Source organism: Poecilia reticulata, linkage group LG16, assembly GCF_000633615.1.
Source record: "Poecilia reticulata strain Guanapo linkage group LG16, Guppy_female_1.0+MT, whole genome shotgun sequence".
Lineage (NCBI taxonomy): Eukaryota > Metazoa > Chordata > Actinopteri > Cyprinodontiformes > Poeciliidae > Poecilia > Poecilia reticulata.
The window spans coordinates 31,990,577-32,008,192 of NC_024346.1; the positions used below are offsets into that span (position 1 = coordinate 31,990,577).

The 17,616-nt window shown below is 40.2% G+C and overlaps 1 protein-coding gene across 2 annotated transcripts; it reads right to left on the reverse strand.

Moving 5' to 3' along the window:
* Positions 1 to 21: 21 nt before the first annotated feature.
* parvg (parvin, gamma) lies at positions 22 to 16,662 on the reverse strand. 2 transcript variants are annotated; one of them, XM_008432776.2, is made up of 13 exons: positions 15,012 to 16,662; positions 11,423 to 11,536; positions 10,671 to 10,735; positions 9,670 to 9,772; positions 9,391 to 9,534; positions 7,734 to 7,849; positions 7,604 to 7,659; positions 7,461 to 7,495; positions 7,295 to 7,356; positions 4,488 to 4,556; positions 4,257 to 4,358; positions 3,508 to 3,580; positions 22 to 1,003 (listed from the first exon to the last, which is right to left on the reverse strand). In XM_008432776.2, the coding sequence occupies exons 2-13, from the start codon at positions 11,484 to 11,486 to the stop codon at positions 930 to 932; spliced, it is 963 nt and encodes a 320-aa protein (XP_008430998.1). In that variant the 5' UTR covers positions 11,487 to 11,536; positions 15,012 to 16,662; the 3' UTR covers positions 22 to 929. The 2 variants fall into 2 exon arrangements, with proteins under 2 accessions (XP_008430998.1, XP_017165158.1); XM_017309669.1 differs by having other exon boundaries at positions 11,423 to 11,583.
* Between the last annotated feature and the right edge of the window lie 954 nt (positions 16,663 to 17,616).

The following is a 17,616-nucleotide window of genomic DNA, read 5'->3' on the forward strand; positions in this document are numbered from 1 at the left end:
ATATAAGAGGAGACACATGAATTGTGTTACCAGGGGAGTGAAGCTTTATGGAAATACATACACAACCAAGGACACATATGACCTAATATTTATGCAGTCGATTACGTTACATCCACATGCTGTACCTTGAATATTTCTTTATATTAATCGTCCATCTGCGGTTACGATTTAAAACTCTAACCGCTGATATTGATGATACCGTCACTGTCAAGAAAAACATATTATTCACAATAACATTCATAAATATGAAAGTAGACAAAACTTTGCTAAAGTTTTAGTGGTAACAGTAAAACAAATTCAAATTTGGCACATCACTGAAAAGTTTCAGCACGGAAAACCTGTAAAACAAAATCTGCTCTAAACTGTGAATGACTGTTTCTTTCTTTCCTTTCTTACTTACTTTTCTGCTGCCAGCCATCTTTTTTTTCCTGTGATGCCAGTCAGACGTTAGCAGTTTTCTGGATGTAAAGATTTATTTGCATACACCGACTCCAATCAGCTGCTTCTCTTGCTTCTCTACCTGAGGCTCTGTCAGGTGTGCAGAGTCTTAAAGAAATATCAGTTTTCTGACTCACTTAAGCAGTTTGCTGCTGCCACCAACACTGAAGTATTTGCTGTCCTCCAATTTAATAAAAGTAAAATTTAATACCTTTTCTTAATCAAGAGAAGATACTTTTCAACCTAAGTTCTCAAGATATTTACAAAAAATATGGGGTTTTTTTTCAAAACACAATTAGCCTATACTACATAAAATGCCCTTATTCATAAAAGCTAACATGTTCCAAAATAGATCCCACTGTTTTTGTCTAAATCTGTACAAGCCAAAAAACAAAAATACAGCAATAAATTACACAGCAAACACTTTTCCCCTCCCGTCTTCTTGTTTATTTCCAGCAGCTCGTCTCGTCTTCATCCAGCGTCTTCCTCCCTCAGTTCCTTTTGTGCTTCCTGAACAGGGCGTAAAGGACCTTCAAGGTGGCGGCGACGTCCTGAGAGACGATATCTGTCACAATATTCACAGGACAAACGTTACATAATCATCCTGGCCAAGTCGAAGCGGCGTGACTGCGACGACACTTTGTGGACATTAGCTAATAGCTCCTCTCACAATCCACTCAGGCGGGTCAACAGATCAGGAGGACAAGAAAAATCCATTAGGCAGAAATTTGATCTCTCTGTCCTTGGTGGGACTCAATAAGTGAATGAACGTGACATTAAGATTGACTCCATCGCTCGCTCATCTAATTAACGCGCACGGCATGCTCCTGTTTAAAAGCCTTTAGTCCTGGAATTCCTCCTTTCATTACAGCAATTATGGTGTTAATTAAAAAGACAGTAAAAATGAATTAAATTAACTGCTACCTCTGGGCTTAGATTAATCGCGCCAGTCTTTACATGATCAGTTATAGTGCCAGGAATTTATTTTAAGGTTGAAAAGGCGCCGTGCGCGTCCGGTGGAGAAGAGAACGGGCGAGTTTGAGTGCCTGTAAGAGGGAAGCTGAAACTCAGCCAGATCATCATCCAGTCGGTAACAGATCTACGGAGAGGAAAGATTGACCTGTTTGGTTATTGATGGATTCGAAACCAAATCAATCTGTTTGGTATTGATGGATTCAGGTCCAGATATGTCAAGTTGTTTTCCTTGCTTCATTGTTCTCCCATTTGCAGTGAAAAAAGTTATACAGCCATTGATTATATTTGCTACTTAGCGCATGAGAGTAACCTGTGGTTTACATTGTCGTGCAATATTTTTATGTTAATAAACACCCAGTACTATAAAAATATCATAAATATTTTTCTAATATTCTAGTGGTATTTTCTCCAATATTATTTACTGCAATGTTTTACTGTGCAACTACATTCAATGCAATAAAAAGTCATGAAGTGGTTAAATACTACACTGCACGGGACGATAAAGATTTTAGTTGATTCATTACGTTGCTGTATTATACAGTACTTTGTGAAACCATCCAAAGCCATGCAAATTTAGTTACATTTTTCTGTATCCTTCCCGAAGTTTCTCGCAACTGGCAGGAATTTTGGCTGATTCCTCCAGACAGGTAACAACTGAACTGTTCACACACCTTTTCAGATCTGCTTAAAGATCTTCAGCGGGACTAAGATCTGAGTTTTGAAATGGCTGCTCCAAAACACAGATATTTAACTCAATATTTACCAAATGAGTGCTTCTGCAAACCGTAACTGTGCTTTTTATGTTCCCTTTAGAGCAATGCCTTCTTCCTCTCGTAGCGGCCTTTCAGCTTGTGTCAACGCGAATGATGAGTGTCACTGAACAGCTTCAGCCTGCAGCTCAAGCTACATTTCACACCACAGCACATTTATCTGTGAGACACAATGATTACTGACTGGTTTTTATACTTTAACAGATGAAAACTGTCCCCCAAAATGAACCGGAGTTATCGAGGTCCATAATTTTGCCTGATATTTTTAAGATTTGCTCCATGATGTCACAAAGTGAGCAGCGTGTTGGAGGCTGAAATCCTCAGGTGCGCTACCATTTAATTCAAATGTTGCATTCATTAACCTTAATCGGAAACTTACTAAATCATAAAATTGCTATCTGTGTGTTCCCAAATTATTCCCAGGCATATTTCTCCTCAATTTGAAGTACAAAAACAATTCTCTAAAAGTCTAAAATTTTTCTGCCGTTTTGCTAATAGAAATAATTCTGATAATCCAGTTTGACCAAAAACAGGAAACATTTTGTCCAATGTACTACAATATCGAGTTTTGTCTTTTTAAGCATTGCATGCTGTAAATTGGCTGAAAGCATCAAAAGGAGAAATGTCTTTTTTTTTTGCTGGATGAAAAACTCATATTCAGAGGTTTATAATTGTATCATTAGTATGATAATTTTCAAATAGCAGTTAAAAAACACTCTTTTTTTTATAGTACATAGATACAATCAACATTTTGAGCCCGATAATAATATCCAGGATAGCACGGTTCATGAACATGGATTCCTCCTCCCAGGCAAACGCTCCTGCAGCAGAGGAGCCGGGTTAAATCCCTTTTCCTATCAGAGGACATCAAGACAACATTGTCCCTTTGAGGCCGCCTTTTCTGCTGCTCCTCTCTAAAGGAACGATGGTGGCCTGAGACGGAGAAAATCATCTTCAGGTATAAATACTAAGACACGAAGTCACGCTCATTTATATTCCCTGAACAATTTCATCTTTTCCCTGTGGAACACCGTCGATCCCTCTCTCCACTCCAGCTATTAAATCCTCCGTTGACAAAGCGTCCYGCCTGACACACAAACAGATTTTTAGCTTTTCCCATTTCAGCCGGATAAATGCTGCCGATAGAGGAGATAATATGAATTAGTTTGACACTGCTGTCTTGAAGCAGGGGCGCTTTCAGCTATCTGACTCGGTTTGCAGTAATTTTACAGACACTAGATTTTTTTCTGCCATCAAGCGTCGTTTTGCGCCGTGTTGTGATTGTGTTTTTTGCTCCACTAGAAAGTGACGTCATTTTCCTCACCTTGCGGGTCAATATTGGGCAGGTGCAGGCCGATGTCATCCAGGAAATCCAGGGCTAATGTCACATTATGAAGCTGCAGTCCAAAACAAAGCGCAAAAAAAGACGACTTATTTATCAAAGTGAGTTTAAAAAAATGCTAATTTACATTTAAAACCTGTTTTATCTCCTTAAATACGAATTATGTTCCAATATGACATCAATATTTCATTTTGCAGTTGCAGCCACGCCTTGTGTTTTTGACATCAAATCTTCTCACTATTGGTAATAGGAGTGTGGAAAGTCCTTAACATATAACTGCTAAACATCAGGCACAAAAATATATTCTTGATTATTTTGTTCATATCATTTTACCGTCGATATGTCTGAGAGGAAAGATGTTAGCGGATGTCGTTTCCCCAGTGAATCATTCATGACCCGTCGTATTTCAGATAAAAGAGGTTTTACCTTCACAGGCCGCATCCTGTTGGCCCAACGTAAATTAAGATCAAATATATTGGCACGGCATGAGTGCTTTATGATGTTAATTGCATAAATACATTTGATCAAAACCATGCATCATAATAGGCACTTGTGCCTGTTTCTGAATGGTTAGATAAGAAATTACACACAAAAGCAAAGGTTTTTAGAAATCCTAGTAGAGTGAAGGACTTCATCGCACAACCGTTTATTTTAAATATAAAAATTTCATGTTAAGATGCTGAAATTTGATGAAAAGAAGACTTCAAACTTTAAAATCACATAAACTCTACCATCTCGGCGTCGTTAGCAGGGGTCAGGTGGAAGTCAACCAGCGGGATGAAGAAGCCTTCCAATTGGCCAATCAGCAGCAGCAATATCACTCCATCAGCAAACTGGGACAGAAACGCGGGACTTTGGATCTCGTCAATATGAACAGTGATAAAATCTCAGGCAAGCTAAACGTCGGGCCTATTTTTATTTATTACTCGGCAGCCTGCAGTAAACAAACCGTCAGATTGTACCTGTTTGTCCATATCAGCCACCTGCAGACCCAGCGGTGCCATGTTCTGGTTGACGAAGTGTAAGATGGCCTGAAAGTGGAAGTTGAGAAGTGAGTGAGTAAGTAAAGGTGCTGTCACCAAAGCCATCCACTGTAGTGTCAGCGACAGTAGGGGATTATGTAATCAGGCTCACAATAAAGTAGCATCTGTTATTGTGTGCAGCCATTACTAAAAGTCACGCAATAAATTGGCCCAACAGCTGAAAATTAACTGGAGAAGGAAAAGAGACACTTGGCTAAGTCACTAAAATTCACAAAGTTTAACTGTAGTTTGTTGAATGGCAGCTAAATAAACAGCAGATAAAAACTAATGGAACAGGCAGAGTGTGATTTTCCTCTGGCGATAAAACCACCAAGTGCATATTCTTTGCCTTTTATCTGCGTTGTATTCTTATATTAATCCTTCACAGTAAAACCTGTGAAGGATCAAAATGCTGGTCATCGCTGGCATCCTGAAGACACCTCGAATTAGTTCACTTTTAATGGTTTCTACTTGTACTGAACACTGAACATATGATTAGATTAGAGAATGTGGATGAAAACAGTCCTTTGAGAGTTGGACTCAGAAATATCTGGAGATTTGAAGGCAATCCTGTTGAGAAAGCTCAGTGAAACACATTTGAGCACAATAAGCACATCTAAGGTTGCCAATAGGGCATTGATCTACAAGTAATGACAGCGTCACCTCACAACATCGGCTGCTTGGTTCCACAAACAGAGTATTTCCTCTTAGAGAGACAAAACTATGACAGTACATCATATAAACATGCAGGTCCAGCAGTATGAAGATTATTGGCAAGGAGGAAAACTGAAATGTCAGCTCATCAACAAATAAGTTGTATTGATGAAAAATGTTCTCTTTAGTGGCCAGCTTGGCTTGAGACACATCACAGATCAAAGACTGACATAGTTTTGCATCAAATGCATCTGTCTTTACTTTACTGGATGTCAGTGCTTCATTTGATGCAGTTGCTGGTCATAAAATATTGGCAAACAGTAGAGTTGATGGGTATTTGTGAAACTGCAAAACATCTAATGTAGCAAATCAAGACTTCATTATGTCATTTGGAAAAGCTGTGTCTGAGTGAACAACAATCACATGCGGTGTTCCTCCAGGCTACATTTTTACAGATTTACTTGCTTAACGTAACTATGCTGATAACACAATTTATTCTATAAATCCTTTATAGTCACTTAGTCTGCTTTTTTTCCCCTTTCTTTTTGGTACTGAAAATGAAATGTTTGAGATCAGCACTCAACTAGATCTAATTAGGCTAAAAATGACAGAACATGTGAGCAACTTTGGTGTGGTTTTAGATCCAGACCTACTAAGTCAAAAGTGTAAAGTGGAAACTTAGCTTCACTAGGTTAAGTCATATTTACGGCGCCTTCACTGGTATATGTAAGACAAATAATCAGAGCTTAACCAAAACCTTGTTGCCACCGTACTGACCAGCACCAGGGAAATGGATCACACCACAGGATTGCACCGAGTCCCTGTTAGTAAAAGGCTAGATTTTTAAATGGTGTTATTGAACTTCACAGAATGGTGTTGGACCTGAACGTCTTGTGGGAACCTTTTAGACACCTCATGTCTTCAGAGACTTGTTAACTCAGTGTTGCTAGGACCAGCGCGGACAACATTTAGTTTCTACGCTCCCCAGCTCTGGAACGAACTCCCTGTAAACCCGACGTCCAGAAACTATTGGATTCTTTAAATCAGGACTGGAAGCATTATTAGCTCTTACAAAACACTTCAAGGCCGGATTAAGGCGCCTTTTTTCTGCCTCCCAGTGTTTTGTGAAAGGATCGATGCACCAAAGTGGGCAAATGTCAGGCCACTTTTATCACAGCCCTGACTGGCCGGGTGCAGAGGCCAGTGGCGCAACTACACATTATTCAGATGGATGCGAAAACATAGATCGGCAACCCCGTTCCCCTCCCCCCATGGGAAAGAGTCAGGGTGACGATACGTGAAAGGTAAAACTCGCTATACATTTACCTCGTTATGTGCGCGAGGTGAAGGAGAGCGAGGCGCGCTGAAGTGTATGGGAAACCATCATCGGCACACCGCCCCCTCCAGACGGGGTTTTGGCGCCCCCTCTGGTGCTGCGCCCCTATGCGTTGCATACCCTGCATACCCACTTTTTGCGCCACTGGCAGAGGTCACCGTCATTGGCTGACATCAACAGGGTAAGCCAGCTTTGAGGATCAAGGAAATTACACTTGTCTTGTCTAAATGTGTAAATGTGCATTTGACTGTTTATTTCCTTTTATGTCATCTTTAAATGATGACAATTATTGCTTTATCTTTTCTTGAACAGTTTTTAGCACTTTGAATTACCTTGAGTATGGATCCTGCTGTGTTAATAAACATGCCTAGCCTTGTCCCACCTAATCAACTGCTAATTATGGAGCTAACTAAAGCATTCTGCTTTAATTGGATCATTTTACATCACGGATTCAAAAATCAAAGGTCCATTATTTTCTCGTTGGCCTATTTTTGTAAAGAGATGTTAAATTGACTGGACTTTTTGTAGTTTAGATCTGCAACATGGGATAATCCCTAAAAAAAGAAAATGTTACAGTGACAGGACTGAGCAGACTTGCTCACTGCAGAGAAGGTTGAAGTGCGGACCACAAGCCCACACAATATGAGGTGTATTTTATGCATTAACTTTACAAATCTCTAAAGTTGAGAGCATCAACACCTTGAACAATGCCAGCATGTCTCCTCCTGTCGTCCATTTTTTTTTTTTTTTTTTTTACCTTCTTCACTGTGTTGACCTTGGTAGCCTCAAGCTTCAGCAGTTGCTCAATAGGATCTTCCCCTGGGTTGGTGAGACATCCAGAAAAATGTGTTAGCAGGCTTTAATGGAGTTTGGATGACATTCAAGATGTCACTTCAGCTCAACCTCTGACCACTCTCACTCACTTCCAGGACAGCTGGACGAGCCTGAGCCTGTGTTGCTGCAGAAGAAGAGAATAAATGTGATATGACTTTTGTGTTGTTTTTTTTTTTTTTTTTTTTTTTTATAAATGAAATAAGACACAAGCAAGACGCAGAAATCCACTCACCTGTCCTCTGTCAGGACTTCGGTCTGCACCTCAGATTTGATTCCGCTCTTGCTTACCTGGGTTAAAATGAAAAGTTAGCCAAAGCTGTGTGGGAATTTCACCAGGCAGGTCTGGGGTTGAAAAGACTTACTTCTACTGTGACAACGTCTATCTTCACATTCGGTGGCAGATTTAGCTCAGGCTGGAAGGCTTTTGCCATGGCAACCAGCAGATGAACGGTAGCTAGGAGATCTTTGTTGTGGATGACTGACAGGCAAACAACGGAGAACAAAACAAAAAAACGTTCAGCTTGGACTGATGTGACAGATCTCAAAGACATATGGTGTGGCAACTAAGATAAACCAAAAAGATCTTGGACAAACAAAATAGAAGCACAACTAAAATGGGTAATTCTGGAGAAAGACGTTCAGGAGAAGACGTTCAGGGGTGTTCTCAAAAACGGCTTCATGACTCAGGAAAAACAGGGACACATATTAAGCAAATTGTAATATTTTGATACCTGTAACCTTCCTATGCCTTGAAAACATGTCTGTCTGGTAAATGCATAAAACACAAAGAAATAGCTGCATTGCTTTTAGCTTAACGGTAGTTAGCTTGTCAGTGAGAATAGCAGCTAGCATAACCTACTGGACTTTAGTGTTACTGCCAGAGGTAGGAAGCTAGCAATTAGCTACCTAGCTAAAATTACTCACCTCATATCTCTTATGGTATTAATATACCTCATCTTTCTTTCTGAGAACCATGCCTTTAAGAAAAAACTAAACAAATAGGCAGTAAACTGCACTTCACCAGTCTTCAAAACGCACTGTCTCCAGCATTTGTGGGGGGAGAAAATGGCAAAACAATGTTTGCTGAGGTATCAACATGCTGAGAAACCAGTCTGAATTCAAGTGACACTCAAACTAAAAGAGCCCTGTCATTTTTAGGAGCTGCAATTTCCAAAACAAGTGTTACAGAAGAATCTGTGACCCATCATTTTCCGTAACCGCAGGGGGCGATAGAGAGCAAATACTGGGTAAATACTGATACAACCGGGATTTTAAGATTCATGGCTCCTTTATTAGGCATTTATGGAGAAAATATAATGTATTACTTTGTATTTGAGGCTGAACACTGACCATCGCATTGAATCCCTATGTGCCGTCGTTAAAATATGTAAACCATCTGTGATTGTTTAATAAATCGGTAACAGATTAAGAAATGGACAGATTATTCTGACTAGAATAATCTGTGATCTTACTGCACAGGCCTGTAAATAATGTCAGAGTTTAAAACAACTATTTTTCAGAGTTCTACCACCTCATCACTACAATCTGAGTGTATTTATAACAATATTTAACCCTCAAATAGCTAAAATCACACTGGTCACAGATTATTCTGGCCAGAATAATCGCACCACCGCCCCCTGCGGTCACAGAAAATGATTGGTCACAGATTTTTCTGTAACACCTGGATTAAATTGAGAGTCACATCGCGCAGCATCATCAGAAGGTCACGTCATCACAAAAAGAAGACGCCCTAAAAATATGTGCACACAAATTTCACATTCAGATAATCATTTGCTTATAAAATCTGGGAAAATTTCCCATGCTTTCTTGGTCTTATTTTTCTCAAACTAACTCGATCTCCCTTTTCAAATTCCTTCCAGCTGGTGTGAGCTTAGATGACACCCTCAAGCGAGCACCAAAGCCTGTCGTGAAATGAAGCTGAAGTCGGTGCCAGAAGGGGACATTTGTTCACTTGTTGCCTTTTTGTTGCCGAGTCCAAGTCGAATTGCGTTGACTCACGTTTGACGTCCCATTTGATCGGGCAGCCGTCCTCCACGCCCAGCATCTTGTCCAGCTCTTTCATGACGGCTTCCAGCTTACGGAGCTGAGAGGAGCCGGTCAGCGCTATCTCCTCCACGTCTAGCTTCACGTTGCCTAATCTGGCTGCAGAAACCAGGAAGCCGTTATTTATGAGCTCGGGGTTAAGCTTCTGGGACTGCCCGTTTCATTTGTTCTCGATCCAGCTATTGAAATCACCATTGAGTGATTTAATGGGACATCAAACGTGTAATGTCTCACCCAGCAGGTGATGGAGGACGAGTCCATCGTACAGATCCTCCTCCAGACTCTGTATCACGATGTGCTCTGCTTTCAGAGTCTTATTGATCCAGTCCACCAAGGCCTCTCAGGACACAATTAATCACACAGTCAGAAACATCAAACACCTCATCATCTCACAAACGTTTTTCTTTTCCCAATGCAGCAGATGAAAAAAAAAAATTAGATAACAGCACGAGAGCCTGGCTGCTTCTTAAATGAGCTTTGTCTGTTCTCAGAGACGACGTGAGAACGAAATGGACAGATATGGGAAAAGCTGCTGTTTCACTTGCATTTTGTTCTGATTTGAGGGTTTATTTATAACATTATGTGCCTGAAACACTTAGGTTGCTATTTTTACCTGCGACAAAGGGCTTTAAACTGCGATCCGTCAGACTCCCCACTGAGACAGTCTGATCTGTCTCCTATCATCTCTTATAATTATGTTCATTAAACTTTCACTAAACCTTCCCTCTCTCTCTCTTATGAGGTATAATTGATGTTCGGTGCCATACATTCATATGCAAAAGTGCATATATTTATATTCAGTTAAAACACCACAAAGCTCTGATCTAATGGTATCTTTGTCAAAATTCATAACCTTTAAACTTTTACATATTTTGTCATGTTACTACCACAAAATCCAATGCATGTTAATGAGATTTTATGACAAGAAAATGTGACGTGAAAAAAAAAATTGTATGACTTTTTTTACTTTAAAAAATTTCTGAAAAGTACGGCATCCGTTTGCATTAGCTTGTGTAGTTTCATGTAGTTTTTAAATCTCAAGTTAGAAAAATGTTTTGATAACTTTTACTTCCAATTCACATGTGTCGCTCTGTCTCAATGAAATAAAAATGTGTCAAAGTTTGAGGTTGTTACAAAATGAAATTACAAAAAGGCAAAGAAAATTCTTGTGCAAGGAAACATGTATCAGAGATAATATATTTTCTTTTCTGTTGATGAAAAGACTTATCTTCTACCTGCTTTAGGTTTTCAAGCTTGGGGTCTTTCAAGGATGTCGGCTGGATGAGCTTCCTCTTCTCTCCTGCGCCAGAAGTGAAAACGTTTTCAGTAATTTTATTTTTTTGACATTGTCAGGAATCTTTTTGGCCGGAAAAATACACTTAAATGCTTTATGGATAATGGATAAAAAGGACCAAATGGACTGTGATTGCTGAAAATCATCTCTTGACTCCGCAGGGCTTTCATTTTCCCTCCAACTTTTACTATCAGCACCACTGTTTTCTCATGCAGTCAGGAGTTGTTGTGAGGGTCAAAACATCTTCTCATAAAACCATTAAGGCATGAAAAAAGGAACAAGATGGAAAATATATCATATAGGGAGTAATATGTCAACTTGTGGAAGCGCTCTTATATTTGGGTAACACTTTATTTGAAGGGGTGTACATAAGACTGACATGACACTGTCATAAACATGACATAACACCTGTCATGAACATGAAGAAGTCTTTATGAATGTTTATGACAGTTGTCATGAAGTGTCATTGGGTAAATAATGACTCTTTTAATGCAAAGTTGCTCTAAAAGTTGCACTAAAAGTCCATTAAAAATGCAAACTTTGCATTAAATTATCATAATTTACAAAATTATGAGGCTGGTTAAATATTTGAAACGCAAGAAATCCTGAATCAATTTGAAGGAAAATGGCCAAAAAAGGCAAGTGGGTGTCTGAAAACGGTACAACCTGCCACTTCATTCAAGACAAACATACCTTGAAAAGACTCCACCTCCAGGTCTTCCTCCTTTTTGTGGTACTCGAAAGCGGCGGCCTCCATCTCCCCTCCTCTGGATGGCTCGGTCGCTTTGCTGACCTGTTGGCACGAATCTGCAGAGGAGTCGGAGGCTCTCAATCAAACACCGTCTGAGGAAGAGCTGAACATGCAAACGGCAGCAGAATGAAGAAACACTTCTTATCAGGGGTGTTGGAAGAAAGTCCCTCTTTCAGAAATAGCTTAGTATGTGTTCATAGCAAACTGACTCCTGTTTCTGCTGGGAATAGATTTGCTGGAAGGGAGGATGTCGATTCTACTCACAGGCAGCTTATAGTTGAAATGTTTGCAGCATCTTGCAAATGTTTCTTTTCTTTCACATGTTTTTACACTGCCACCACAAATTTTAGTGTATTTTATTTCGGCAGGATTTCTCTCAGTATATCATAAGACTGGCGGGCCACCAGACTTTACTTGTGCGTCCACCAGGCACTTACTTACTTAAGTTACTTACTTAAGTCTTTTTTAAAATGTTTAAATTTTTTAAGGCTTTATAGTTCGTGTTCAGGTTTTAATATTCAATCTTTCATTAACACATTATCAAGTGATATTTTCAAATTTCCTGTTAACTTTGAACATTTTTCAACTCAAAAACACGACGGGCCACTGGATGAATGACTGTGCTTGCACCCAACCACCAGGCTTAGCAAGTTTTCTGGGGGAAACCTTGTTGAGAATTTATGAAATATGTCAGTGGTGTATAATTGTGAAGTCCCCTATTTCAACCAACTCCCATCAGATGTCACTTAAGGTGTTTTCACACTTGATATTCTAGTAGATTCGATTTTGTACCAGAACATTTGTTACATTTTCAAGTGGTGCTGTTCGTTTTCACCTCACTTTGTCAAACAAAACAAACCTTTTGAAAAAAACATTCTCCCCCTTGCCTGTGGTGGCGCTGCACTAAAAACACTGAGAATCACTGAAGGAAATGACACAAAAACCTCAGAACAAGACATTGTTCAGAGGATTTTTTTTTCTTAAACAAAGTTAGAGTAGCGTTGGTTGTAGAGTTCTCTTTTGATATTGGTAAAAGACCGCAAGCCATGGACCTTACCACAGGGCCCGCCTTTCATTGGCTAATGTCCATTTTACGTCACAGTGCAGCTATCACGTGGGTTACCGGCTCACAAACTCATGCTAATGTACATTGTGGACTACCAGACCGACAGAAAGTTTTTGCGTCAGGACTCGAAAAAAATGGTTCTCCGTCAGTGGGGAATCTGTACAGGCGATGTCAGGTATCCTGATCGTGTTTGTGGAACTAAAATTCACAGATTTCCAAAATCTGAAAAGGAAAGCCTTGCTTGGATYAAAGCTTGTGCACGACCGCATTTGCAGCTCAACCGTCGTAGGATCAATAAGAACAAAGGATTGTCTGCTGGCGTAAGTATTATTGCTTTGCTTTCTTTGTGTTTAGTGAATGAAAATAATAGCCAATAATAAACACATCCATTATGAAAACCTTTTAGCCAAGTACAGCATAATGGCAGTACCGATACAACTTGTACATCCTGAAGCCTGTCTGTTACAGCCTTACGTTTGCTGAACAGATCAATATGCAATGTGTACCGTATCTGACATGCATTAAAGATWTTATTTCACCTGAAAAGGCTTTTTACTAAACTGTAATCGTGTTAGCCACGCTAGCTTTTACTAAACTGTAATTGTGTTAGCCACGCTAGCACAGAGTACCGTGTATAAGTCCTAGGCACATTCGAACCCACAAAACCATGAATGCCCGACTTACCCAGCCTTGCAAGAACAATAGGCATCAGTGATCTTGTCCACAGTTATATTTATGCTGAGGGTGTGAGGATCTGCTGTTTTCCTTATCGACTGGTAGCATTTAGCTGCAACTTGCACAATGTTGGAGGCATTGCRTGGCTAAAACATCTTGATGTCGTCCAAAAAAGATGACATGAACTTGTTGGTTCCATTGTCGTGGCTGATATTTTGTGAAAATCCGGCAGAAATGCTAAACTAATCGACTCAGAAATACTCTGCAGAGTCAGTCAAAACAAAAAATCCCATAGAAGCTCAGCTCTGCGAGGAGGTTAATGTGAGACATGAAGTCACATGGGACATTCGAGGGGCGTTTCTGGGCAGAGCTCGGTAAGGTCCATTTCTCCCGCTAGTGTTTGTTTTGGTTGTATTTACCCAGAATACCCTGCGCTGTAGTCCGCTTTCTGCTTTCAGAGCGGTCTCCGGTCCGTTCGGCATTCAACCACGCCAGAGTTCTCTCCAACCGAGACGAGACCCGAGGTTTGTAGGAGAACCAGAGTTTGCTTTTTTTGTTCTGTCCGCATCAGAGTTTGATTGCGCATTCACACCTCCACAAATGAACTGAACTTTCTAGACAAACGAACAGTCTGCTGTCAGTGCATTATGCAATAACACAAAGAGTATTGCAAAACTACAAATCTGTGAGGATTTGGTTTTTCTGTATGTTAATTAGTGTCTGTGTCGTCATGTCCGCCCAACTGTGTCTCACGTTTCCTGATTACCTCTTGTGTATTTAATCCCACCCGTGTCTGTGTTCCCCCATCGGATCCTCGTCTTAGCCGTCGCACGTCATGTTGTTGTTCTGTTAAAATTGCTGCCTGTAATAGAGTAGTTTGTTGCCCCCCAGTGGCAAGAAACACTGACGTTCCTGTTCTAGGAATAGTTTTGGTATGCCAACTTATTAGGACACTGCCAGTGATTGAGCTCCTAGCCTTTTGCTCACCTGTGCTGCCTGGACTTTTGTACTTGCTAGAAATATTCATTAAATCATCAAATTCAGTCGCTGCCTCACTTCTCTGCTTTTGGGTCCAAACCAACAACAACTGCAAATCACAACAAAATCAACCCTCTGTGACAAGTTGAGCAAGCCATTTATCCTAAAAGACTTGCAAATGTTCTTGTAGAAGTTTTATTTTCTTTCCATTCACAATGCTCCTGTATTTAATGTTGGTCCAATGCAAAAGCCCTGATGAGATACGCTGAAGTTTACGAATGAGGGGTGTGAAAACATTTGAGTCACTCTAAAGGTTCCACCTATGAAAGTCTTTCGCTGACAAACTGTTTCAGACCAAAAGATCTGAAACAGGTAGTGGTTTCTAAAAAAACAAGACAAGAAAAGAAAACTCTCATAACTCACTAAATCTTATCAAAAACTCTCTACACCAAAATAGGAAATGTCAGGTTTGCTCACTTCCTTTTTGTCAGCAGCTCACACAGCAGAGATCTGGAGAGCCCTGCAGGGTCGCATGGCTCTGCCTCTACCTCAGAATATTTTAAACCCCTACGGTTTCAGACACAAAGCACGGCGAACGCCCAAAGTCACACATCCTGACAAAACAGACATGACATGAAGCATGTCGAGCTGTAGTTTCCTGGATCCGGAAAAAAGAGGAAACCCTCCGTGAGCAACTTTTCTTCCCCCCCCAACCTCACATGTGTTTTATGCATGTGTGGCTTCTATTTCCTGAGGTTGACAGCAACTTTCAAACAAGGTCATAAACACAAAGACTTTTTGAATAAGCTTACCTTCAGCTAGCTCCCAGAGAGCAACCACAACAAGACCGGGGGAGTTTCTGCTGAAATAATCCCTCTACAAGATGTTGACTTCAAAAAAAAAGAAAAAAAAGCGTCAAAACCCTGGGTGCAGGAAGTTGGACGGCTGCGCTCCGATCTGAAAAGAGACACTAATGAGATCTGTGAGATCAACAGGCCCAACTGCAGATAACTGTCATCTGAGGGTCAAAAAGGAAGACAAGCACAACTGAGAGGATGTGGCATGAAGGAAGGTAGCACTTCCTCTTTCTTTTTTGATACAGGCTTTACGGCAGAGCGTTTTCACATGAGGTTGTTTGTGTTCAGTGACACGATTTGGGATTATTATAAACTCAAGTGCGTGTGAGGTGAGAACTATATGCACTGTTTGGAAATCTTCGCCTCCAGGAGCCTGGGGGATACGCGACTTTGTTGAGGCCTGAAGCGTTCAGACTTCTCTCTTTGTGATTGGCTGGCTCCGTTTGCTGACATCTGGCGTCCAGCCTCGTCAATTCCACGTCAAAAGCGGCTAAAAGAAAAAAATCAGACCAAATGAAAACCGGGTTGAAGCGTACAAAAATAAGTGGGGAAAGAAAACCTGCGAGTGCCTGTTGCATTGTTGAGGGAAAAGGTGGGGGGGAAATACAGACCACCCATAAGGGAGACGAAAGGGCAATTTGGGAGATGTGGAAGGTTACCATAGCAACAAAGATATGAGACAAGAAAATAAAGGCCCAAAATAAATCCATAATATCTTTACTCTACCCAAATTCCAGGAATTGCCTGTTCCAAAGCCATTCTCTCTCAAAAAGCCAAATCAAATCTAACCAATCACACGAATCAAATGAAATCCTCATTCAGTTTCAGTCCAGGCGTTTATTTCCTCCTGATAGGTGAGATGAAGAAGGGGGGAAGAAAAAAGAAAAAGAAAAAACTTGCAGCTGAGAGATGTAGTAAGATCTCCGTTGAGATTGACTCATCTATTCTCTCAATTATTCAGTTTGGTTGGAAAATGCCTGAGCAGACGTGCTCCGTGGGTTTTCAGCAGGTCTCCAGGTAGAGCCGCGCGGCCGCAGCGACCGGAGGAGCACAGAGAGAGAGGTCCAGACCGCCGCCGAGACTCATTTAAAAGCCTGACGATGCCCCAGACCAGGGCTCTCCTGAGACACGGGGAAGGCACTGCACTTAATGTACATTGCAACATCAGCTTTTACAGCTTAGAAAACTGAATATATAGGCCAGGTCAGTATTCTGCACCGTATCTGCTACTTAGAAACATTTAAAAAGTAAATATTTTAGAAGATCTTTAAATCTCCATGCAGACATATGAATTTCACATGTGTTTTTGATTGTGAAACTCATAAATTTGTTAGATGGGAGAAATGTAATAATAAAATTTGCCAATAGTCTGCTTACATAAGAACTACACTCTGTTTTTGATTTGGTTTTAAGGATTCTGTCATTTTGCGTTAACCCCCGGCATCAACTACGTTAGATCTGATGACTCAGAAATAAAGTTCAGGTAGGACTTCCTCGACATTAGCTTGACTGCAGCCTTTAGCTAACGTCACAGTTTGCAGAAAGGTTGCTAAAGATCAAAATAATGTCATTTTACAAAGGTATCAGTCTGGAGGAGTGTAGCAAAAAATTATATATATATATATATATATATATATCCACAGTAACACTGAAGATGCTGCAGAAGTTTCCAACAAGTTCTGGCTGCGTTTAGCGAGCTCTTTTATTCTGCACATCCAGACTGAAGAATAAAGTATTTTCTTCCAGGCCTGGGTAATGTCATCTAAAGCAAATCACCTTATGGTCGATTTGATGCGAATTGGTGCTCAACATGCTTAACATCTCAAGATACTTACCCAAATATGGTTCTGGCAATTTCCTGATCCAAGTGTACGTCCAAGTCAACAAAACAGCGACTTCATGGGAGACGAGCTAAAAATCTGAAATCTGTGGAGACACAGGAAATGTTCTCACAGCCCCTCAGGAGTTGGGGCAAATATTACCATGTTATCCTGAGGGATGCAGACTGGAAATAGAAATTAAATCCCAGTGTTTGTTTTAAAGGTGTTTCCTTTTTTTTTTTTTTTTTTAAATCATGCTTCCTTTTGGCAGATTTGTTACATTCAGAAGTGAGGGACACATATTTAGTTATTTCTTTGAAAAGATTTAGAAAATTATTATCATTGCCTCATTTTTTTCCTTCACAAAAACCTGAAATTTTAGCAGGAATGAGGACGTTTTTATTATGTTGTTAGGGTGATATCTGCCTTGGCAAGACAGATGCTAATGAACAGCTAGCATCTAGGAGATATAGATTATCTCATCTTAGAGAAGATATTTGCAGAATTGCAAGACCATACTATGTTTCTAGCATTCTAGAAAAAGCTTATAAAACTTCAGAAACTAGAACAAAAAACAGTATCCAGTCATTTAGTGTTTGTTCTCAGAGCTACACAGATAAACAGCATTAGCTTGTCTGACAGCATCTGCCAAGCCTAAATTATTGTGATTATGTTAGCATGACTAATTATTTAAGTAGAAAATTTCAAACTGAGGCATTCCTACATCCTCCGACAGCAGA